At 41.8% G+C, this 25524-nt stretch overlaps 1 protein-coding gene across 3 annotated transcripts; it reads right to left on the bottom strand.

Moving 5' to 3' along the window:
- Positions 1-1545: 1545 nt before the first annotated feature.
- LOC135493978 (la-related protein 1-like) lies at positions 1546-25255 on the bottom strand. Of its 3 annotated transcripts, XM_064781685.1 has the most exons (19): positions 24190-25255; positions 23644-23694; positions 18061-18125; positions 17516-17735; positions 16646-16942; positions 16191-16344; positions 15713-15878; positions 15207-15387; positions 14836-15044; positions 14245-14547; positions 13952-13993; positions 13505-13649; positions 13012-13264; positions 12092-12231; positions 11296-11440; positions 10288-10397; positions 9968-10101; positions 9437-9558; positions 1546-9189 (listed from the first exon to the last, which is right to left on the bottom strand). In XM_064781685.1, the coding sequence occupies exons 1-19, from the start codon at positions 24563-24565 to the stop codon at positions 8997-8999; spliced, it is 3306 nt and encodes a 1101-aa protein (XP_064637755.1). In that variant the 5' UTR covers positions 24566-25255; the 3' UTR covers positions 1546-8996. The 3 variants fall into 3 exon arrangements, with proteins under 3 accessions (XP_064637755.1, XP_064637756.1, XP_064637757.1); XM_064781686.1 differs by lacking the exon at positions 23644-23694; XM_064781687.1 differs by lacking the exons at positions 23644-23694; positions 24190-25255 and adding an exon at positions 20356-20476.
- Positions 25256-25524: the final 269 nt, after the last annotated feature.

Genomic DNA, 25524 nt, shown 5'->3' on the forward strand with positions numbered 1-25524 from the left:
GGCAATAGCTGTCTCCGATGTTCTGGTTGTGATGCTCTACTTGTGAGGTACCTGGGTGCTACTGTGTATGGCCCTTGTTCTCTTCTGGAGATAGGACACTTGTGGAATGGACAGATAGGGCAATAGCCGTCTCCAATGTTCTGGTTGTGACTCTCTGCTTGTGAGGTACCTGGGTGCTACTTCATATTGTCCTTGTTCTCTTCAAGAGATAGGACACGCGTGGAATGGTCAGATAGGGCAATAGCCGTCTCCAATGTTCTGGTTGTGACTCTCTGCTTGTGAGGTACCTGGGTGCTACTTCATATTGTCCTTGTTCTCTTCAAGAGATAGGACACTTTTGGAATGGTCAGATAGGGCGATAGCCGTCTCCAATGTTCTGGTTGTGACTCTCTGCTTGGGAGGTACCTGGGTGCCATTGCATATTGTCCTTGTTCTCTTCAAGAGATAGGACACTTGTGGAATGGTCAGATGGGGCAATAGCTGTCTCCGATGTTCTGGTTGTGATGCTCTTCTCGGGAGGTACCTGGGTGCCATTGCATATTGTCCTTGTTCTCTTCAAGAGATAGGACACTTGTGGAATGGTCAGATGGGGCAATAGCTGTCTCCGATGTTCTGGTTGTGATGCTCTTCTCGGGAGGTACCTGGGTGCCATTGCGTATTGTCCTTGTTCTCTTCAAGAGATAGGACACTCGTGGAATGGTCAGATAGGGCAATAGCCGTCTCCAATGTTCTGGTTGTGATGCTCTGCTTGGGAGGTACCTGGGTGCTACTGTGTATGGCCCTTGTTCTCTTCAAGAGATAGGACACTTGTGGAATGGTCAGATAGGGCAATAGCTGTCTCCTATGTTCTGGTTGTGACACACTACTTGGGGGAACATGGGTGCCATTACGTATTGTCCCTGCTCTCTTCAAGAGATAGGACACTCGTGGAATGGTCAGACAGGGCAACAGCTGTTGCCGGTGTTCTGGTTGTGACTCTCTGCTTGTGAGGTACGTGGATGCCATTATGTATTGTCTTTGTTCTCTTCAAGAGATAGGACACTTTTGGAATGGTCAGATGGGGCAATAGCTGTCTCCGATGTTCTCGTTGTGATGCTTTTCTTGGGAGGTACCTGGGTGCCTTGTCCTTGCTCTCTTTAAGAGATAGGACACTTGTGGAATGGTCAGATAGGGCAATAGCTGTCTCCGATGTTCTGGTTGTGACTCTCTGCTTGGGAGGTACCTGGGTGCCATTGCGTATTGTCCTTGTTCTCTTCAAGAGGTAAGACACGTGTGGAATGGTCAGACAGAGCAATAGCCATCGCAACAAGTTTGTGTCCTTCACGAACACATCCAGTCCAGTACTAAAGGGAGAGGTCTGTACACCCTGTACTCGAATATGGAAGGGACAGACAGTTCAAGCCTTTGCGGACACCTCTGTGTGCACAACAGATCCACTGTGTGTGCATTGGGTTATTCTGCATGTCTGCAATGCCGACAATCTAGAACTACCCTGCTATTTGGTGAGTTTCCAAGAGAAAGAAATGAAAAATACTAAGACACAAGTGATGTTTTTGGTTTATTTTGAACAGAAATAGCCCCTAATAAGCCTATTATACCTACAATGCTAATAGTTCCTAAGGAATACAATACACAGTACTTACAAAGATTAGCAGGATTTTTTTTGATAAGGCAAAAATGAATACAGATGAACAAAATACACGTAAATTGGTAATCCTCAATTGATCTGCCCGAAACATAGACAGCACCTGAAGTAAACTCTGTCAGAAGCCTTGGTAAGGACCACCCTGCGGTAAATTGTATGACCAGACACAAAACTATTGGATGAAAACATTATTTTGTGTGGGATTGGGACTGGAAACAGTAGAGGATCTTCATTCTTTTCTCAATGAACAAATAGAGCTTTCATCCAATAATTCAGGTCTAGAAAATCTTAACATCGGACAGGCCCAATCTGTAAATTTCACCCCTCACTGTATAAAATGCCATCCTGATGAATACTACAGTCAATTATTGCATTAATCAATCAACATGTAATTAATATCCAAGCTAATTAGAAAGACTAATAGTATGCATTATCTTTTTAACTCCTGAAGATGAGAACAGAGCTGCACAGACCCACCAAGAAGTTCACTTCACAAGACAGAACATTTAAACGCTGCCAACAACTCAGCACTAATTAACCCCTTCAAAGCATCACGCCCCCTTTAAGTCACCAAAACAAAAATCACACGGATACATAACCCCATGACCTCTGGCCACAAACAATATATGTCATGCTACCCAGAACATAAACAAGGACTTGTAATTTTACCATAAATAATACCCTCTTAAATATCTACAATGATTTTCAATTTCATGCATAACTCTCAATCAATTTTCATCCCGACATATTCTAGGAACAGATCAGATGTGACATTCGCACTCATTTTGATTACCTATGTGCGGACGCTTCAGGTAACCATTTTACTAAGCCACCGCTACAAAGACATACTAAGACATTTTTCATATCACTCAGTTGTAAAATTTCTCTTGCGATTTACTAAACTGACCTCAAATGAATCTTTACATCCTGTCCTGCAGACTTTATTCATTCAAAACCTCAGTCCGACATCAACCCCTGTCAAAAATGATGACATTTGTGAGATAATTTTCCTTCACCAAATGCAATTGGCAACCATGGGCTGAATGACGTATTTACGACAGACACCTTGTTCTGCGTACAACACTATGAAAGATATCATGTAAGTTTTGGTAATCACAGAAGGTACACATTTTGTGTAGCCGAGTTTACTGCGCGTTGTTGGAAAAGTTCTTTGTCAGAGCAATGATGGAGATGGATTAAAACGGCAGGACAAGATGTCATTTGAGATTACACTTTTACAGATTCATTTGAGGCACATATACTGGTAGGTTGGATGAAATTTGACGAGCAAGTTTAGAAATGAGAGTAATATGAAAAGCGTCTCCACATCTCTAACTGTAGTGTCAGATTTTTACCCTATGAAAGGGTATAGTAGCTGACATTTCCAACAAATCAGAACTAAAAATGTCTTAAAACAATATAATAACGCCTATCACGGCAGACCCCAAAAAATGCACAATTTAATACACAGGGTAACAATTCATTGAGGACTGTACCACAAATTATAAAAATCCACAAATAGCTTTCAAGATATTATAACTAGCAATAAACCTAAGATATTTTTGATAAATGAGACAACCGCACATGTTTTTTTTTGAAGTCAACTGACCACAAGATATACACACAATCTATAATAACCATAATGTTTATACAAAGATATTATACCATACCCTTAATCGATAATAGCAAACTTGGTCCATGTTTTTCAACTTTTATGATGACTTTTGAATATTTTTTTGCACATTTTTTAATATTCGTAAAACATACGAGGTCATTATAATCATAATGCAGAAGAAAATCACAATCTTAACAAAACTAGACGAGCGAACAAGCCATCAGAACTAAGGGAAACGAACTCAACCAAAGCTACAGTAGCGAGAATCTTCAAAATTAAATAGTACCAATTTATACCCCTCGGTTGAGTAAGGCAGGTTTGACAAAGAGCCCTGCCTATAGTCTCACGCCGACATTAGGAATCAAACCAGGGACCTCTTGACCGCTAGCCAGCAGTCATAGTCCACAGTGTATCATGTGACAGATCGACTTAGATTTGAGTTCTGGCCCTAGTTGTAACATGACTGAAGCAGTACCTCTGTCTGGTTAATAATATCCAGCCAAACACAGTTATGACAATATGGGCATTGGTGGGCAAAGAAAAAAATACAGATATTCCTGATAAACTTGTGGCAGAAACGTTCTTAAAACTGACTTTGGTAGCAGTGAACACCGCATGATAGGGTCGAAATTGGTGCAAAATGATATGTAAATATGAAGAAATACAGAAAATTTTTTGTGCCAAGAGGTTGCGACGACCACTATTTGATAAGGAATTCATAGTATATTAAACACTATTGAGCGACTAAGTACAAGTTTAAACCAGTGCAGCCTTTTCAAAAACCTATCCCATCACCAAGTGCAGAAGAGAGTTTCAAGGTGCTGGCTGTTACACAACTGCACAGCAAGCACCCGAATATCTATTATACAATAACAAGATCAGTGTAATACTTCTGTAGTTTATCTGGCTTACATGTAGTAATATCAGTTTTATCGAGAAGATTTCATGGACTAAGTGAAATTATACAGCAACCCATTAAAGCCCCACTGAGTTAAAAGCTCTCCACACTTGGTCCAAAAAAAACCTGACAGATTAATACCTGGATGAGTTTTGCTGCGGGATTAGTTTCGGATTTCGTCAAGTATTTGATAAGATCGAGGCGATCCCAAACCACAGTTTCTACAAAGCACAGCTGTTTATGGGACATGCTAAAGTGACAGCAGATATTCAGATGAGCACTTTGTTGGTGGAAATATTACTGCTCAGAATGAGTACATTGTTGGTGGAAATATTACTGCTCAGGATGAGCACTTTGTTGGTGGAAATATTACTGCTCAGGATGAGCGCTTTGTTGGTGGAAATATTACTGCTCAGGATAAGAGAACACCGTGGGACTTTAAAGTGTTTCAACAAAATTATACAACGGAAGTTCATAGACCGGTAGGATAACGTTAACCTTTACAGAAAGATCACAAATTTAACGCTAACACAAATAATCGTGGTAATTAACGACAGCAACAGGTAAAGGATGCTAATTAAGAATAACAACTTTTATATTTGGAAGCCCTGTATTGTTAAATCTCCAGGCGAAATAAACTAAATGATAATAAGAATCTCAAGGTACAGCTAAAATGTACATTCTCATAAGGATTTACAGCAGAGCAATTGAGACAAAAATGATACCAAAGGGTTAATCAGTTGTTAAGTATACCAACAGAAGGTGATTGTTGTGAGATTTCTATTGAATAGTCATGTCAACAGGTTTACAAATGGTACCATCAGAAAGTGTTCATTGAGAGCTTTCTAATGAATGGTCATGTCAACAGGTTTACAAATGGTACCATCGGAAAGTGCTCATCAAGAGCTTTCTAATGAATGGTACCATCTAAGGCTTTGAATCGAGCACTTTTTCACCACTATTACTCCAATTCAAAGACAGTCTATTACTTTAAATGAGCAACTTAAAATTCCTGAGAAAAAACCCTGTCCTGAACGACTTCAGTGACATCAGGACTAGAAATTAGCATGTAACGTCCTTTCAGAGGCTATTCTGATGGCTACCCAAATCAAGAACTACTCTATAACTCGCGCTAAAGATAAATTCTTAGTTTTCTCAAATGAAGTCGGTTACATACTATAATTTTCTACTGAATCATGAGAATAACAGCGTCTAATGACACCTACAGTTATAAGTGATGTTCTGTGGACTAACCACCCGGTCTGTCAATCATAAATCTAAAATTTGGTGCAGGCTACATGCACAAGTACCAAAACGTACCGATGTCATCAAATCAATAAAGGAATCAATCACAGCGGGATCACTGACAGTTGATGTATAGCATCTTAAACCTTATTATGAGGAGAAAACGACAAACTCGTTAAGAAATCAGAGATTACCAATCAAACATAACATGTATTAATTAGTCAATACAAACAATTAATCAAAACATTACAATCTTAATTACAAGTACTACTTTTCAGTATCATAAGCAAAATATATCTTTTTTTTGTGAGCATGACCGCTCACCTAGTGTGACGGTTGATTATACCATAGTCCAGCATTATTTACAGTTTGAAACCAATACACCCCCATGTCACTCTATTGACTCTCCCAGTTAATACATCAGGAGAGTCTATTCAAGAAACTGAGGGTGTGTAGGTTGATTGTTATGATTATTTACAGACAAGAACACAAGTGTATATGATGACTTTTTTAGTATTGCAATCAGCAGAATTTGATGTGTCGGAAAAATAGACCAAGGTACTACTATCATTTAGAAATCAAATTAGACTTTTACTAGACAAAAATCACCGAACTACGAACAACTTGGCATACAAGATCCAAAAGTTCTAGTGGAGTTTTTCACAACCTTCTGACACTCCACCATGGTAACACAGCATTTCAGCTAAAGAGTTTAATGGCCTGGCACAGCACCCTGCCTATTTCAGAATGTGGTGTTTCTGGCCCGCCTTTTCAAATTTCTTGCTGAAACACTATGACATCCAATGTCACGAAGGAAAGGAGAGGAGCAATATTTCAAGTGAAACCTCAAACTGACCATTACACGTACTCATCAAGTCAATTGTCTACAAAAACTTCACCAGAAGATTAAACAGAAGGAAAAACAACGGTCGGCACCAAAGATTGTTAAGCATCACAGTTGAAAGGACTTCGAAGTTCGAAAGTTGGGGAACTCCAAATTCTCAAATTTCGAATCACAGGTGTACTGCAGATTGAAAGGTTTGAGAAAATGTATCGATGTGAAAACTGGACCAATGTAAACTGACCGACACCGGTGATAATGAGAGTAAGATTGAATGCAAATAAATCATCCAACACCACTTTAGTGATAAAATGATAAAATATAAAGTCAGGTAGAAATTTTCTGAGAAATGACTTTTGGCCAGCAGTGGTGCATTCCTATCGCAAGATGACCATGGTCCTGCTGAATGTCGTAACCACACCTCGAGGTTCCCAAAGAGCGTTATTAAACCAAATACCATCAGGTTTATCAAATCTGCTCAAAGATTAACACGCGAGGTGCATTTTGTCTGGTTTTGTGAATCAAAACAAAACATGCTTAACACATGACTTATCTACACAACTCCCCCAACCTTGAGGTGTAATAATATGACCTTCAGGAAGCTGTCAATTATGATGATGTTATGGCAAGGGGGTAGGAGGCAGTATGATTTTAACGTTGCGAATGGACCAGTGGATGCCGAGTATGACTGAACATCATCGGCCACCATCTCTCGTCTCGCACTTTCAGTTGGCCGAGGTCAAGTTGTGGTTCTGCGTGATATCATCTTTATCATAACACCCGTACGCCGTATTCCAAGATTTGATGTCTGATGGACCAGATACAACAGTGAAGCATGTAAGGTAAGGTGCTACAATTAACACCCCAGTAAATTATACTCTCAGGGTGCAATTATAGCCGCCGTGTGCATTCATGCACACTGACAACTCTTCAACTCTGTAGGAGCTATAATTGTACTGGGGCTAAAATTGTACCACTTTACCTTACACTTTGAGTTCTCTTTCAACTAATGATTATTATCTTTGGTTTTCTACATGATAGACATCATGAAATGATTACATTACAATGTGACATGGTATGTGACTATGATTACAATTACGAGATAAATGCGATCATCTGCAAAAATAATTTAAAGGCAAAATATATGTATCGCAAGGATATTTACCAGTGCCGCCCCCTGCTTCACCACTCGTGGTGTGATACCAACGATATACAAGCGGCAATCGGACTGGTTTTGATTTCTCTGGTTAGATCTACAGGCAGGGTATAACACAGCCGGTAAGATAACTTTCAAACCAATTTCATTTTTGGCAGTTCTCACGAAAAGCCTCCAACTGCCAACAACACCTCAGTTAGGTACACGCAACCCTGTGCCATCGATCTGCCAGGCATGTGCAGACGATATTTTTGCAAAACATAAACATTGTACTGTTGGAAGAGCTCGACATTTAAGGGCATCACACCTTTTTGAATCGGGAGCAATAGCACTAGTCCTCAAATTCTGTGGTGTTAGACGGGAGTATATTTCAAATCATGATCAAGTTGACAATAATTCTGATCGAGTTCCTCCATGAAGACGCGGTCCCAACGGACCGTGACTTCACTTCTTGGGCACACGTGCTCGTCAGAATGTGCCGTGGATCCGGGACCCCCTAATTTCAAATTTTCTTCAATTTTGACCGTCAAAATATTGAATAGTGAGGGGCCGCACCTGGTTCTCAGAGTCTTGGGTCCACCAGGGCAATAGACAGGCTAGCCCACCCGATCTGCCAATTTCCACACGATTACTCAACAAACTGCTGGAAAAACCAGGACATGTCACGATTCAATCACAGATACCAGCGTCAAATTTTGGTACATTCAACCCCGACGAGACGTCAGCAACTTCTTATCATAAGCTTAACATGGATGAATTTCACATAGCATTCGTCAAATTCTGAATTTTTTGCAGCGCATGTATGTCAAATTCTGAATTTCTAGCTGAACAATTTTCATTAAGCACTGGTCAAATTCTGAACTTTTTAATTGATGAATTTCTAATGGCATCCGTCGCACCGTGATTTTTAGCAGATTATGTACTTTTTTCATGAACAATTCAATGATTTCAAAATTATTAGCATAACATGGACAATCTCAACCTCATCATTCACAAACTTCTGAATTATTTCTCTAGCTCGCCGTTCAGATCACATTAAGTATTCAATACCAAGAAATCAGCGCAGCAGCATCTTTCCTGTCATATCTCTCTGGTCACCATGGTTATCAGATTCAGATAACGCACCATGCCGCCACCAATAAGATAAGGATATATTTAACAAACTGATGCATACATCGAAAAAACTAAATTCTCATCCCGACTCGTATTCACAAAAACAGACCATTTTCCGTTTTGGCAGCATGTCATTTCATATTGTCCAATACTATTCATGATTCAAAAAACACATCAGCATTTTTAATCAGCTTGACCAATACCCTCCTCAAATTAAAAGTCGGGAAAACAGACCGCTTAATATTTCATCACAATGTGACATCAGAAATCATTATTTCAATCAGCCTGCGGCAAATTTTTAAAATCTTGCCTAAACCTGCCCACAGAAATTCAAATTCACAATATCTCCATGCCGTCACAAGTTTCCAAATCGCACCATCACGTCAAAGTTTCTAAGTCCAATGTACAATATCTGTTCCGCGTCATAACAAATCCCCGCCCGCGTTGCATCACGAATTCAAACTACTCCCTCAGTGTCTTGGTTCAGTGCTCTGATTTGCTAGAGGTCGCCACTGCTGCCGTCGCACCCTCAACCTTCCCCGCCGACTCCGATGACGATTTCCCCTCAGCAGCGCCACCTTTCTGACTATCTGTCGCTTTCTGTTTTCCGTCGCTTGACTTCTTCGCACCCTGGCCGCCCTTTTTCACGTGACCTTTATCCGATTGACTTGAGTACCTTAGGGAAGAAAACAAGACATGTATCTTAAGGAATGAAGGGATGACAGTTGTTTCAAGGGTTGACCATAGGCACCAACGTATTGGCTGGAGCTTGAAATCCTAAGGCAATTAGAACTCGGAAGCCTCTTGATCAGAGAATCATTGATGGCCCTTGGCACAGTCTATCTGTCATCGCTTCTATGAAAACTGTTACGCAGTACCAAGGACTGTGGATAGGAGTGAAACAAGAAAAATGATGTTAGTACCTTTTTCTACCACCAGAGGAGTGTCTCTGTCTGCCGCCACTCTCCGACATATGACGCTGGCGGTTCGGTTCTGACTGTGACAGACTGGAATGCATGACTTTGCCATCGTCACCAAGTGGGGGCTGGAAAAACAAGACACGTTTGTACAGGACGAGTCAAAAAAGAGGTCATTCTTAATCCCTATGCCATTCGTGTACATGCTACTTTCTTGTGTCTCACTTCAATAGATATAAACATTGCCATTGTGCAGTTATTATGCACACAAATGTGCTAAAACTTGGCATATATATTTGTATAGCAATCTATGTTATGGCCTTAGGGGGATACTTTTAAATCTTGGTACAAGTACTGGTACCCCTAAAGTTCCCCAGTGTGTGGAAGGGGTTGGCGAGCGGGATAGGTATGACCATTCGTCGGAATCTTATGATGGACACCGATGGTACCAATTACTATGTGAACCAAGTTTTCCAAAGAAACACAGAATGCTCACTCCAGACCTGACACATTTCAATTCGAAGACCAAGGACTTACCACGACTCTAAAATCCTCCAAGTTGTTATACTTTCCAAGCCAATCTGATATCTTTGGTTCGATATCCGTCAACTTTGACTTGCATTTGGCATACTTCAGATATGCCCAGAACTTCTCCAGTCCATACAGTTGACCTGGAAACAAGCAATTCATTAGATCAGCGACTAAATGAAAGTTTAACTTAGCAGGTTTTTTGTCATATCAGACGCAACCCATTCACGGAATTCACCATATTGTTGTCACGTCTGCTGCCTGGTAGAAAAAGGCAATAATGTGTACACTGCCTGTCATATCATATTTTTGACGTCAAGATCACTCACCAGCTTCATAATCCCTGATTGTCTCTGTTTGGAAATCTTTGAAAAGGTCCACTCGGAATTTCTTCTCCAGTCCGTAGCTGAAGAAACGGAACAAGCACTCCAGGCCGTACCTAGAAGAAACAAGCGTTATGATATGAAGAATAGCAAACCAGAAAATATTTGTGGCTATGACTGGGGGAACAGGACATCAATATTTGACCAACACTGATTTTCTATTCCACAATCATGAACGCGCCTAATAGCCATGGGTAGGGCTGTGGTGCTGCCTGAGTTGTAGGTATCAATTTCAATGCAAAACCTCTGACGATTTGCTCTGTTGATTGGAACATGTTTCAGAATCAGCCAGTAACAATGTTAGACATCATTTTTTGACGGACACCGATTTTCTATTCCACAATCATGAACGCGCCTGATAGCCATGGTAAGGCTGTGGTGCTGCCTGAGTTGTGGGTGTCAATTTCAATGCAAAACCTCTGACGATTTGCTATGTTGATTGGAACATGTTTCAGAATCAGCCAGTAACAATGTTAGACATCATTTTTTGACGGACACTGATTTTCTATTCCACAATCATGAACGCGCCTGATAGCCATGGGTAAGGCTGTGGTGCTGCCTGAGTTGTGGGTGTCAATTTCAATGCAAAACCTCTGAGGATTTGCTATGTTGATTGGAACATGTTTCAGAATCAGCCAGTAACAATGTTAGACATCATATTTTGACGGACAGTGATTTTCTATTCCACAATCATGAACGCGCCTGATAGCCATGGGTAGGGCTGTGGTGCTGCCTGAGTTGTGGGTATCAATTTCAATTCAAAACTTGTCGATTTGCAATTGGCCAAATACTCAGGCTATGTTTCAGAATCAGCCAGTAACAATGTTAGACATCATTTTTTGACGGGACACTGATTTTCTATTCCACAATCATGAACGCGCCTGATAGCCATGGGTAGGGCTGTGGTGCTGCCTGAGTTGTGGGTATAATAACCTGGACAGTCACACGACTTACCGGTATCCTGTGATGGCATCCTCGACAGCGAGTGATTTAAATTCTTGGTACATCTTTTTATTGAAGTGCTCTCGGAGGAAGAAGGACCAGAATCGGAATAACGTGTTCATCTCTTGTGACTGGCCGATACCCAGTTTCTTGCGGTCTGAAATACAACGGAATGGCATGAGAGGAAACATTTGTGGTCACTTCCACAAATTTTGCTGCACTTTGTACCATGACTAGTCAATGCTAGCAGAAATCATAACGAAATGTCAGTAGCGATGATTATTCAAGATGACATAGTTATATCACCCCAAACCAGTATTGCTACATTGTACTCTAGCAGATTCTTCGTCCTCAACCAGTCACTGAACAGAACAAGTCAAGGCTTTACGAGCTGCACACCGTCACAAGTTCCCAATAAATCCACTACAGAAACCGCCACATCAGTGGAGTTGACGCTGATATTGGCTTTTCTACTCAGTTTATGAAAGCGTGTCAGTAGCGATGATTATTCAAGATGACATAGTTATATCACCCCAAACCAGTATTGCTACATTTTACTCTAGCAGATTCTTCGTCCTCAACCAGTCACTGAACTGAACAAGTCAAGGCTTTACAAGCTGCAGTTGGTCACTTTTCCCCCCCAAATTCTATGTAAACAATAACCCGGTGGTTGAAGGTATTGGTTTGTCTAAGAAAGATACGTGCTCACCTGGCAAGGAAATAGTGCTAGAGATATTGAGAAAGGTGTCAAATCAGTCTAGGACATCAATGAGCTTCGAAATGAAATCTAAACATCATGTCGACTTACCCTTTAAACACTTGGCATGATATTTATGATAGACGTGCCAGACAAATCCATTCTCCTTGAGCAGTTCATGTGATGGATGTTGGAAGGCGGGGAAGGAATGTGGCGTGCCGTAACTCGTTGAAACTTGACTTTCTGATGGACTGAAAAATACAATACAGAGAAATGAGTGGTGATAGTTAAGCACAAAGTGTATAAAGACAGCACTTACAATTAGCATTTGGATGGAATTTCAGCCAGATTCGTCTGTCAAATTAGCAGGATCGCAAAAAAATGACTGCCGAAATGTTGTAAGGAATGAGTGTCCAACTGCCCAAAGGAAATCTAACCATGTCCCCAACACCACAAACAGACAAACAAGTTCGAAACTGTGTCAAATTATTTTGCAACACAACAATACCATAACCCTCTTTGATATATTGAAAGAAAACTCAGTCCAAGAAAAGAGACGTGGATATATTTATCATCAGACAGACCAGAAAATGTAAAGACTAAGCAGACAACTGATTGAGGGGAAAACTGATTTCCCCATATAAGATGAGCAGAAAATCCAACTACCATCCACAACCGATCGAAAACAAGTCTGACCTTGCACTCCTTTGGGTGAAAGAGAAGGATTTTTGTGTTACCAGATGTTTTAAAAGAGTCTGATGTCCATGATATAACACCAGTAAAGTTTCGAAATCAGTATCTGAGTCATGGATGATTAGTTGACAAACTGACTACAGCTCTTGTGCACACATACACTTTCAACCTCTTCAGATAAAAAGCCCTCTATACAGGAACTCAGAACAATATATTAGTGCTGGTCTGGCCTAATTTAGCAAGTTGGTGAAATGGTTCGGATTACCAAAAAGTAACAAAGGCAACGAAAGCACAAATAAACCTACAGATTTTGATGAAAATGAAAAACGTAATAATACCTTTGTGATAATGATTGCGTTCTCGGGCGATGTTCCTTGGAGTCCATCACCCAGCCAACATGGCTCTCTAGCACGGGGTTCTGACTATGTTTGGTCTTTTTCTTTCTAGGCGTCTGTGGGTCTTGTGGTGCGCTGCCGTCCTTCACCACCGGGTAGAATCGTGGTGCCTTCCGACTCCTCGGTGTGCGTGGTGTCCGCGAGCCTCGTTCGTTTAATAAAGCGTCGTCATCACCTTCCGCCTCTGCCGTCAGTTCTGCAGGAAAAAGTGCATTGGATGAATTTATCAGGCAATTCTATTTTTGAAAGAGTATTCTCCGAGTGAAAAATTGACAGTCATTCTGTCTTCCCAGTCAAAGGAAGTTAATGAAGATATGACGAATGGATGATTTGATGATTGAAGTGGACTGGGCGTTAGAACACCTAGTCATGACATATCGTTGCAGAAATTGGCTCCGGGGAGGAATTTGAGAATTACAACAAAAGATGACGCTACCTTCATCCTCATCATCGGCGTCTACCATTGGTGGAGGTGGTGGTGGGACCTTCTGATTCGGGTCGACTGGTGCTGCCATCGGGTGGATTTTCTCGTACTCTTCCTTGCTTATTGTCTTGACTGTTTTGTATTGCTGTAGATCATGCTGAAAACAGAAATATCTCATCACATTTTTGAACATTTTTCAAGCAGATCACGGGATATTCTCTCTGCTACCACAGACGTCCTTTAGAGCTTGTCATCAAAGGTGGTTGATGATACAAGGATTAAAATCGATTAAATTTAGATTTTCGCCAAGTTTGAAAACACAAAATTTAACACTGTAACAGTGATGTCGAATAAATTTTGTTTTTCGCAGCATTTGAAAACGCATGCAAAATCTTCTTGCTGTACAGTATACTGAGGGTATGAACGTTGAAAGATTGCATCAAGTTGATAAATACTTACGAAAGATTCATGTAACTCTTGAAGCGAACTGTATGGATTTCTCTGGAAAAACAAAGATTTTATGAAGTTAGCCCAACAAAATATCAACAATTACAATCAGCTCCGCGTAAAAAAAAACAGCAGAAGAGGTCTGATTCTCAAAGGCTTGCATTCTTTACTGCCTAGAAAGGCCTCGATTCTTGTCCCAAAATACCAGGAAAATGCATATCCGGGGGGGGGGAACTCCCTTAAATGTGCGCCCCCTGAAGTCAGACCAATTTAAGTCCATTTAGGACATGAAGCGGACTACTCACCCTGACATGCTCCTCCCACAAGTCATCCTCATAATAAACCAAACCATCGTTAATAATCTTGGCCAACTCTGACGTCATCTTGGCCCTGGACGTATAATCTCCAGTCCGGTCACCGCCAGGATGCTTGCGGAATGCCGGCGGAGTCTGTGTCACGATTAAAATTTTATTGATGTCGATATCCTCAAGTTCATCGTCGGAGTCGGACCAGTCCTCTGTAAACTGGTTCTTCCTCCCAGATAATCCTTCCATTTCTTCATCGAACATGAAGTCCAGCTCCTCCTGTTGGTTTTCCCGTGGACGTTCCTGAAAGGATGGCAAAGGATTTCACTGATCAGTCCAATGGAAGCCTCATAGATAGATTCACAGGGGGTTATATGAAGAGTGATGAGGAACTTTTTCCTTGATTAAAATCAGTTTTGTTTGGAATGATGAAAAAGAGCGAGAAGATTGATCCCTGAGACTGTCATTGAAAAGGACACTTCCTGTGCTCTGTTATTTGCAAGAAACTTCACTGCGCTGATTCAGCAGCCCAAAAAATTACCCTTCCTGACTGTTTCACCAATGGACCTCTTTCAAAATGACACCACTTACTTTCTTTGGTTTTGGTACTTTTGGTTTTCGTTTCACTTCCTTCCATTCATCCGACCAGTCCCTCCTCTCGGGGGCGCTGGATGATAAAACGTTTGACTGCGCGCCAGAATCTGGCCGATTCTGTTTTGACCGCGCGCCACCCTCCTGCATGTCTTCCAGCGACTCGTCCTCGTCGTCTGCTGCATCTCGTGGCGATTCTGGAGCAGACGCTGCAACAGAGAAAGGAAAGTTTGAATATTTTTGGAGCAGACGCCGTAAGAGAGGAACGAAACCTTGAATACATTTGGAGCAGACGCCGAAATGTCGAGGTGAACTTTTCAGTTGATCTTAGTCTATTCCAGGATGTCTGAATGCAATGTCCTCATGCCTACCTGTACCCTGTCCGGATGGTGGAAAGTAATACGTCTGTCCCGGCACGAATTCCGGGACGTCTGGATGCAACGTCGACGTCGCAATCGTTGGAACTTCTATCCTCCATTTGTCTGGGTTGGTTTTTGAGCGAATTTTCTGGCAATCTTCCGACATCTCACACTCCACGCTGTCCTTTAGTGACTGGAAGTGAAAAAGAGGGGATGATGGGTCACTAAATAACGTTTGGTTTTGCCCATCAGAGCTCCATTAACTTTAAAATTGCATTGGAATTTGCCCTTCTAATCAAGGGCCAGCACCGACACTCGGTATTCATGCCAAAACTCTATTCAAACTTGGCTGGAGAAAACTCCTGTTGTAAGGTAGAACTTTTTCATCTTGATTCACTCTTAAGGGTTCCAAATTCAGAAATATTTTACAGAATATATATGGATTGGTTGGTTTTTTTTTAATAGAGAGCAAGCAAGCACAACATCTTGTACTCTTGAGCCCTGTTTTTTTAAGTTACCTCTATAATCATGCTGCCCACCTCGACCATCATATTCAAGTCCTGTGTGAGCGCCTGCACACGCCTGAACCCCGCTATCAAGCTGACCGGGATCCAACCGCCGACCTCCATCTTCCTGCGCAGGAAGAAGTCGCGCTGTAAGTTCTCCTCACTGAAGTAGTATTCTCTGCAAAAGCAAGATAGTTAAAAGATCAAAACCTGACTGTGATTTCTTGCTCAGATTTTGCTTCCAGGAATCTTCGGGGGGGGGGGGGGGGAGGGGGGATTCGTGCAAGTTTTTTAGGAAATTCTCTCTGGTAGTTTTCCACTGCACCAAGTCACTGCTTGGTTCCCCTATTGATCAAATTCAAGTCAGCCCTTGAAACCCTGGATTGATTTCTGTGTAGATTGAGGTAATTATATGGTATCCCAAAAGCACTTTAAACAGGTGAAAATGAAATGCTCGCTTAAGTTCAACAGTATTTTTCATCATACTTACACTTGTTTCCTAATGTATTCTTTGACAATCTGTGCATCAACACCGAGAGGGAACTGGCTGTTGAAATATACCGTGCCATACGGTGCAGAAATCATCTGGTTTAGACCGGGTTCCACGAAGAACTGGTCATCGTAACTATTATAATACTGGAAATCTGAAATGGGAACGAATGAAGCTTGAGATATCACAATCTTGCGACAGTGGAGACGTTTGTACAGCTAATGAGGCAAATATTACTGTTAGAGACCTCTCAATGATATCATTTTGGAGACACCTTGCTTAGGCTTATTTCCACCCATAAAACCAGTCTCTTTTGGCACCAGCATAAGACAAACTTCATGTCATTTTAGTTCTTTAAAAGCAGATTTGACCATTGTAACCTTAACAGGGTTTTAAAGTTCAATCAGAACTTTGAAACTAAAATCCAACAAAGGTAGATTCTATTGTATTCATACCTGATGAAGCAGGGTTGAACTCTGGGCGATCACCCCCGCTCCTCGGCGACCTTCCACCGCCGCGTCCTCGACCACGTCCACGCCCCCGTCTCATCCCACGGTGAGTACCTCGAGGACTTGGCGCCCTCATCTCGTCACGCCAGTTAGCAGAATCGGAACCTCTCGCGTCGTCTCTTAGTTTGGCTGGCAGTTCCCCTCGTCGTGCATCGCGTCGCAGATCATCGCGACTCTTACTTCTCCTTCCCGTTCGCCCACCCTTGGGCGGTTCAATATCCAGTGGCACCCACTTGGCCTTGGCTGGAAAGAGATCGATATCTGGTGAGCATTTGAAGAGATGGCGATAGTTCAGAGGCTGATTTATCCTTTCTCTACTCTTACCCACAGAGCAGTAATAACATGACACCCCAACAAATGGCGAGTAACATTTTACTCAAATAAGTCACAGTGCTGCCACCTTCAAACAAATTAGACATGTTTCAGAATCAGCCAGTAACAATGTTAGACATAATTTTTGACTGATACTGATTTTCTATTCCACAATCATGAACGCGCCTGATAGCCATGGTAAGGCTGTGGTGCTGCCTGAGTTGTGGGTGTCAATTTCAATTCAAAACCTCCGAGGATTTGCTATGTTGATTGGAACATGTTTCAGAATCAGCCAGTAACAATGTTAGACATCATTTTTTGACAGACAGTGATTTTCTATTCCACAATCATGAACGCGCCTGATAGCCATGGGTAAGGCTGTGGTGCTGCCTGAGTTGTGGGTGTCCATTCCTATCAATGCAAATACGTAATTCCAACCAGTCTAATTATGACAGAACCAACATGTAAAATGTCCGGACAAATAGATCCAGACACAACACGTACATTTTCTCTTTGGTGTCTTCTGATTCTCGTCGCCACTGCCGCTCGTGTTGTCTTTATTTTCTTTGGAGGAGTCGTCACCTTCTCCTCCCGAATCGGTTGCCGACAACTGTTTCTGCGTCAAAAGTTCCTTCGGGCGTCGTTTATTTGAAGCCTGGAATGGCGCCACGTCGGTAACTTCTCCTAACGTCGGCCATGCAGACATGTCGGTAAAATCGCTCGCCTGGAAAGATTTTCAAAGAAATTTTAAAAACATTTCGAAAAGGTAGAACTGCATAAGAGATCCTATAACATGATTATCGGCAATGATCACCTAAGTAACAAACAGGACTCATTTCAACATCAGCAAGGATGATGTCCAGTTGAGGACTTTGAATTAACTCCACACGTTAAGAAGTTAGAATAGAATGCTCAGACTTTATCTGGTTATGCATGTGCTTGAGCATTGTAGAAGAATCCGGCATGCACATGTGCCACTGGATTCAAAATCAACTTCAGTCGATCGTGGCACGAATCCTGCAGCTCTGCCCCTTGGTTAATTCACATACCTTTTCACTCTTTTTAGAGGTAGTACCAGACACTTTGATAACTTTGGTTTTCTGGGGTTCTCCATCTGAAAAAAGGTCAACACACAATTTGAAAACTTGATAACAACCTAAGATTGTCAATTAGCATACCGAACCAACGTGAAATTCAAACAATAACATTTTAAAAGTAAGTTGTGGGATGAACACGAAACCGAACACACAAGCAGGGGGGACGGTGGTGCAGAGCAGGGGAAGGGCGGTGGCAGGGGAGGGGGACCAAACACTGTAGCATTACTTGAAAGAAAAGGTTATGTTATTAGCGCATAAACATGATAAAGAAAAGCTCTTTTTTAAAACTACAATGGAACCTACCTCCCTTAGCGGACACTTCTCTCTATAAGGAGATTAGTTTTGGTACTAATGTGGTTGTTTCCATTCATTTTGACATCTCTAGTCAGGACACCTCTCTATTAAGGACAGCACTTGTCAGTCCTGGGAGTGTCCTTTATGGAGAGGTTCTACTGTAGTTCTTTTGCTCAACTCTAATATGGCACTTTTGGGATATTTAGGTAGCGTCACACAAGTCACAGTGATACTTGGTGATGAAGTGATGCTTGATATAATGAGAATAATAACCAGACAATATAATTAGGGCGAGTCCACAACCTAGTCGTATAGTTTATTGGTTCATAACCCAAATAGAGGGGTCATCTCAGAGTAAGATTGGGAACAACACACACTGCAATACAGTATCTGTGCACCAAAACATTCATTTGGTTGCCTGGTTCATAGGACTGTGACATTAAGCCAGAATAACTCAAAACACGAATACAGCAGATTAGTCGCTGCTTTGACTCTGAACAATGTGTGGTGAGGTAATGAAGCCAACTGGTTATTGAGACATTGTTAGAAGCATGCATGTCTATGTTTGTAGAAAGGAAACTGACACTTTAACAAATGAACAAGGCCCGAGGGTATAGTAGCCAACCAACGGGTGAGTTCTGAGAGCACCCCCAACGAGTCAAATCGAGTTACTTGGGTAGACTCAGGTTTACATGAAAACAACACGGCTCCCAGCTCAAGGCATTCACCAACAACTGGGTTACTATAGAACAGGGGAGTTGTATCATGTACATTTTGTACTGCAGATGAGCTGCATGATACAGACCAGCCAAACACAGAGCAGGTACTAAAAGGCTTTAGACTAGTCAGTGAATTATGGCTTGTTATTTCAAAACTGACTGTTTTCAAATTCATAGTGGATGCTCTTAAAAACATTCCCATGTCGGCTGTTTTTACACCACAGATGCACGGAAATAATCTCCAACAAAAACCTGCAGATTACTGAATTCAATACTATCCATGTTGAGTAACATGCTGAAAGTGAACACAGTTGATCATTTACTCATTTTTTTTTCATAACAGAAATGTCAACATGAAGTCTCCAACAGATTTTATATGGGAGTGGGTGGATCCATTGAAATGTCTAAGTGCCGGCACTCAGGCTTATATATGCAACATTTTAAAGGGCAAATAATGCAATAAACACCCGATGACATGGATTTATAGTTTCTTTTCGTTACGATTGTCAATTATCATTGAAATCTTGAGGCAAGACAGCGAAAAGGACGCCCACGCCGTAATTACGCTCAGTGAAAGCAAATCCACAGGAGGGCCCACGCTCCATGGCAACCACATCTTGGCATTGCCAAGGAGGGATGACAATACACCACTCGGCAATGTCCAAGTAGATTGGGATATGCCTTTTTTCACACAACGATTGGTACTCCGCACAACCATAGGCTACAGTAACAAATCTGTGGGGTACTTGCAAGAAAATAGTGCAAGGTTTTTGCACTTTATGAAGGATGTCGCAAGGCAGTTTGTCTAGAAACATGAGGGAGAAAACTGCTCTTTTAAGAGGATAATGCACACATGTTCAGCACTTTTTTAAGGACATGCTGTAGAACACATGTGGAAAAAAATCTGACTAATTCGACGATTAATTTGTGATAATTTCTCTACATTATATGTTTATCATCGCTAATTAGACGTAGTAAATGGTTACCGTCTGCATGATGTGATGTGACAATGCACAGCTAATGCGCACAGGCAATTACCATTGCAGAACATGCACCCACGCCACATCTTACATACAGTTGACAATGATTAACATAAGCACCCGCATACAAAAATATACATGTAGGAGCAAATCAGTACCATATTGTTACACAAAGCAGATGAAAGTCAACAGAGAATATACTGGCTTCAGACTTGTTGATTTGCCAGGACTGAATCAACGTGAAATATACATACCTACATTAGAACCAAGAAACCGGTTCACGAGGGAAGAGTACGGTAGTGAGGATAGGCCAGAACTCGGCTTCAACAGAACACCTCGGCAATGCCAGGTAGAGGTTTAGACAGGATGTACTGCATGCATAATGAGAAACGTGGATGGTACTCGAGGAGGACGACACCCGGGAACCTGTATTCAGCTTGGATAGGCCTACATTCAGAATGGAGAATGCAGGGGCCTGCATGTACATGTATATAGACGAAAGGCCTATGTATAGGCCTAGATGTACAAGTATTTGTCGGCATTAATTAAAGTCTTGAACACCTGGCACTCGGGAAGTCGATGAATGAATCTTGTGATGATTTATTTGGAATGCCATATGGCAGGTGCGAGGTCTAAAAACTTTTTTGGAAATTTTCGACAGTCCCGAAATTCTGAGGCACACCCATCCCATTTACCTTGGAAGGACTAACATTTTTGAGAAACGTTCCCCTTTCCCAGGACACACCAACTCGGCAAGATGGAAGGCCTACCTGACCATCAATCAGCAAGCTGGGGAAAAGATTCTCCAGGGTGTCAATCTTGGCCAGTTTTATGAATTGACTCTGACCAAGTTGCATTTTATACGATTTTTCATCACCACCATCATCATCAGGGACTTCTTGGACGTTTTCTGCCAAGTTTTAGCCTCATTAGCTAAAAACTGGCGAACTAATTGTTTAAGGCAAGACAGAAACGCCCACAAGCTCCCATTCAGGTGGAACAAGATCACAGCACACTTACGTGGAACAAGATCACAGTACACTCAAGTGGAACTGATTTTTTTGAAAGCGGGGTTGATAAAGATAAAGGTGCCATGGACATTGCACACTCTTGTCAAACAGATGTTGTCAAGAATCCACAGTACTCAATGTTTCAGGTACTGACTGTATTAGGAAGCCCCCTGTCGTAAATTTTTTGAGACACGACTCATGTCTGAATGCTCATTTGAACGACCAATAGGTTTCAGATCAGCGCCCAGTCTAACCATTGCACCTACACTTTCCATGCAGCTTAGTAAACAAGACAGAAAATGAAGCCTACACAAAAATGAAGCCTACACAAAAATGAAGCCTACACAAAAATGTTACAATGGCCTAAACAGGCCTGGCAATGTGTAGCAATGAACTATCCCAAAGTCAGTTGCAGTAGGCAGCAATGCAATGTACTACAGCCTTGGAAAAGCACATTTTGGCAGTTACTGTAGACATGGCCAGTAGGCCTAACCTTTAAATCAAGCAGGGAAAGCAGGTCGAACACGTTGTACAAACCAACCTGATCACTTGATCTATTATAATGTCAAGTACGTGCACCTCACAAGTTTACATTTGTAGTTGAACAGAATAGGGTATGAACATGGCAGTGAATGCTTAAGGGTTGTGACGTCTCAAAGGGATGTGACATCACTAGGTCGTGACATGTCTACCAGGCAAAGTTTGGCTGTTGGGAGGTGCTGCAGGACACGAGGTGCTGGTTGCTAACCTGCACCCTAGAAGGATGTTGCGGCAACTCATCAAAGCCTCATCAGAACGGAAGATAGGTGCAAGTGACAAGGGGGGTCATTGGTGAATGACCAGTAGGTCCCCAATGATGACTTATCCAGGTAGCTTCTATAGTGCACAGTACCATAATGCAAGACGCAATGTAAATTGACATGTCTGAGAACCTCACGCTGTAGTGCTCAAGCAGCAAATGATAAGGTGACCTGTCTACCTCAACCTTTTCCCCAGGGGAGGGTTTTAAAAACATGTTCAACGTTTTCATTTTGAGTCCATAATTTTTAATTATTCTAACACGGGACCATTTTACGATAAATGATCATTGAATTTCCCTGGAAAAAGATTATGTTACATTTACATAATGTACCATGAGGAGGAAGGCCAGGGGCAGTAACAGTATCAATATCGTTATCAATCCACAAGATAATCTGGAACTGTTAAGGGACCATCTCAGAAGTAGTTTTTTGATACATAAATACCACCCTAGTGTAGCCTTGTCTCAGTGTTCAAAAGCACAAGACTACTGCATTCTGTGTTTCACACCCTGACACCAAATTATGACTTTTGAGATGGTCCCCAATTGACTTGGAGGTTCCATTTTTGGAGTAAATAACATTAGTACTCCGAAGTACCAATGCCTTCTCCAGCCACCACCAGTGCAAATGTACAATGCTAGAGATGTTATTAGTTATGTCAGCAGGGGTCAAAACATGTTATTGGGGCAAAATACCAGGTATGAGTTGATATTATGCAAGTAGCCCAATGCTCAATGGGTTTTTTCAAGTTTATTGACCAATAATCCGGACAACCAATGTTCCGGTTAACGACTTTTAGGTTAGTCCAGCAATCAACCAACTCGTGACCTATTGCAACTCCCTGGTACTTTGTCCCACAATATTGATGCCATGATGATATGAAATAAGGCCCAGAGGAAAAACCTACCTGTCAGACACATAAATATATTGTACCTCGTTGTACATAGTAGTTTTAGGGGTCAACTAGACTACAAAATTAAGATACCCTGCCATGCAGTTTCATCTGCAAAACAGGTGAGTCTGAGAGACTCCAGATGGTGCATTGCATTGAACACCGCAGTATGGCATGCAAGAAAGAATTAGAAATTGTTGCACCATCCCTCCACCACTGGTTTGAGAAGACCAAACTGGACCAGACCAGTATCAACTTCACCACACCGTGTGCCAAGATGCAAACCCAACAGCTACATGTAGGCCAGGGGTGACGATGCCATTTTGACTTGGGTGTCCTATGTCCTACAACTCAAGTTGATGGAAGCCACTGTCAACACTAACTTCTCAACCCAAGCCAAGGCCTGGTACATGTACAGTAATGGGGTAGCGGACTTTCGCCATTTTGAGGCCTGTGCAAATATCGAATTTAGGTCAACAACGCCAACTGCTGATGGCGTAAATGATGTCATATGACATTAAGAGAAACAAGCGACCAGAGCCAGGATGCGTCATAACACAACAATGCAGTGGTCCCTGCGAGAAGTGTCTGGTTTTGCTCCACGCCTGATTCATCTTGTACGTTATTTTTCTGGTATCAAAATAAACTTCTTTAAAAGCTGTGAAAAGGTACATGAGTGACTGAGCCTCCTAGCGTATTGAATTAGTCACTACCTCATTGGCATCAACACTGTTGAAAGAACCCAAACCAATGCAAGGGCAAGACAGGTGATTATGTTGTTAGATTTGTAACTATGTTAGGGATTCACACAAAAACTATGAACTTGGGATGAAAACATACTGATTTCTGCTTGAACTTGAATGCCAAGGCCTGCAGAGCCATGTGACATGCCTGAAAACAAGAAAGTACCAAACTATACTCTGACTATACAACAAGAGCGTGTTGACTGGACAAAATAAAGCCATATCTGGACATTTACCAGTACATAGATGATGGATTGTACTATGGGACAGATGGTACCAACAGATAGACGAATTCAAAGAAGTTTGTTTTGGCACTGACCAGTCATGCGTTTCACCGCGAACAAAGGATCGCCTTCTCAATGTCTCTCGGCATTGTCCGAAATCGGCTTAGGCCTTCTGATTGAGCGCATTTGAATTGTTTTGGCGTTCTTCGAATTCGTCTATTAGAACATCTGTCAAGGAATTCTGATCCCTATTTCATATTTAGCATCGTGTTGATGTTATTCTGCAACATTTTTAGGAAGTTTGACTAAGACATCATGTAACATAGCCCACTATTTGGAGGGCATGGTCCACTGCGAGAGCCTAGAAATGGAGGTATTGCGCAATCACTCCTGACCCTGGCACCACGCCAAATACTTACCAGAGTCCGTGTCCAATGTATTCCCCACAGAAACTGTCACAGTCTTATTCCACGGGTTGGTTTTTGGCATTGGTGCCTCAACATATGTCTTATTGTCGAAGAGTTTCAAGTCCTTGGCCTCCTTTGTTTCCTTATTTGCCGTTTCTTTAGCACTTTTGCTTGTCGCAGCACCATCAACATCGACTTGACCAATATCATTTGAATCCACCACTGCTTCCTCTGTTTTTACGAGAGTCTGCACATCATGTTTCGTGGAAAGATTCTTGTTATCGTATTCAAGTTTATTATTATCACCTTGTAATGTCACTTCCTTGCTCTGCTGCCCTAAATCTGCCTGACTTTGACAAGGGGCAGCCTCAACTTCTGTGGAAGCCATTTTGGATTCAGCTCACACACAAATGCACTGTGCAATGTACAGTATCTGTGAATTCAGAAAGATCCACAACCAAATTTGAGCCCCTTGGATTAGCAAATCCAAAAAGAACACACTCTTTCACCCACAAATAGTGGTTCAATATATGGCACTTTCGCCATATAAGTAACACAGAGGCCCGAAAAGTGCTAAAGTTTTGGTATAACCACAACAATATGTTGCAATAATCACTGGCTTCAAAGCCCCACACAGCAAATAACCTTGCACTTCTAGGTCACAGAAGCTTGATAACTATCCGAATATCTCCCAGCTGTCAAGCTCACACACAACCAAGACCACGTAGACACACAAGCAATATCCTAGGATAGTTGTCAATGATATCCACACGATAGGGATGGTATCTTTTACGAACAATCTGAGATTATTTCAGAAGTGTGCCTCAGTTTTCTTTAAGATTTCGTGCAGAAATCAGTCCACGCACACGCATGCACGTTCCTTGAGCGTTTTTACAGCCTAAAATATAAGCCTCGTTTACAATCTCCAGGGATGTATCAGACCCTGTTATTGAGTTTGTGAGGAGTTAGTAAGTTCTGGATATGGAAGACGAAATTGTTACAACGAAAATCGGTGCGATTTGGACAACATGGCATGAGAAAAATTAGGCTTTTTCTCCTCGCTAGCACATGTCGCCATTAGCGCAAGGGAAGGGAATGAAATGCGCATGCGCGGAATCCATTTACCTCACGTGATGAGATTCCACGTGGTCATGTGTTTGTAAACATTGGCCACATGACACCTCCACAGTGCCACTTAGTACCACAACCACCAGAATTATATGCGTTGTCACCTTTGCTATTTCTAAATATACTTTAGAGAGATACTTTGGAGCACAACTATCGCTGCACTAGGTGACTCATAACGCCATGCCACACCCAAGAATCTTATGTTATTCGGACTCGATC

Source organism: Lineus longissimus, chromosome 9 (assembly GCF_910592395.1).
Source record: "Lineus longissimus chromosome 9, tnLinLong1.2, whole genome shotgun sequence".
NCBI lineage: Eukaryota > Metazoa > Nemertea > Pilidiophora > Heteronemertea > Lineidae > Lineus > Lineus longissimus.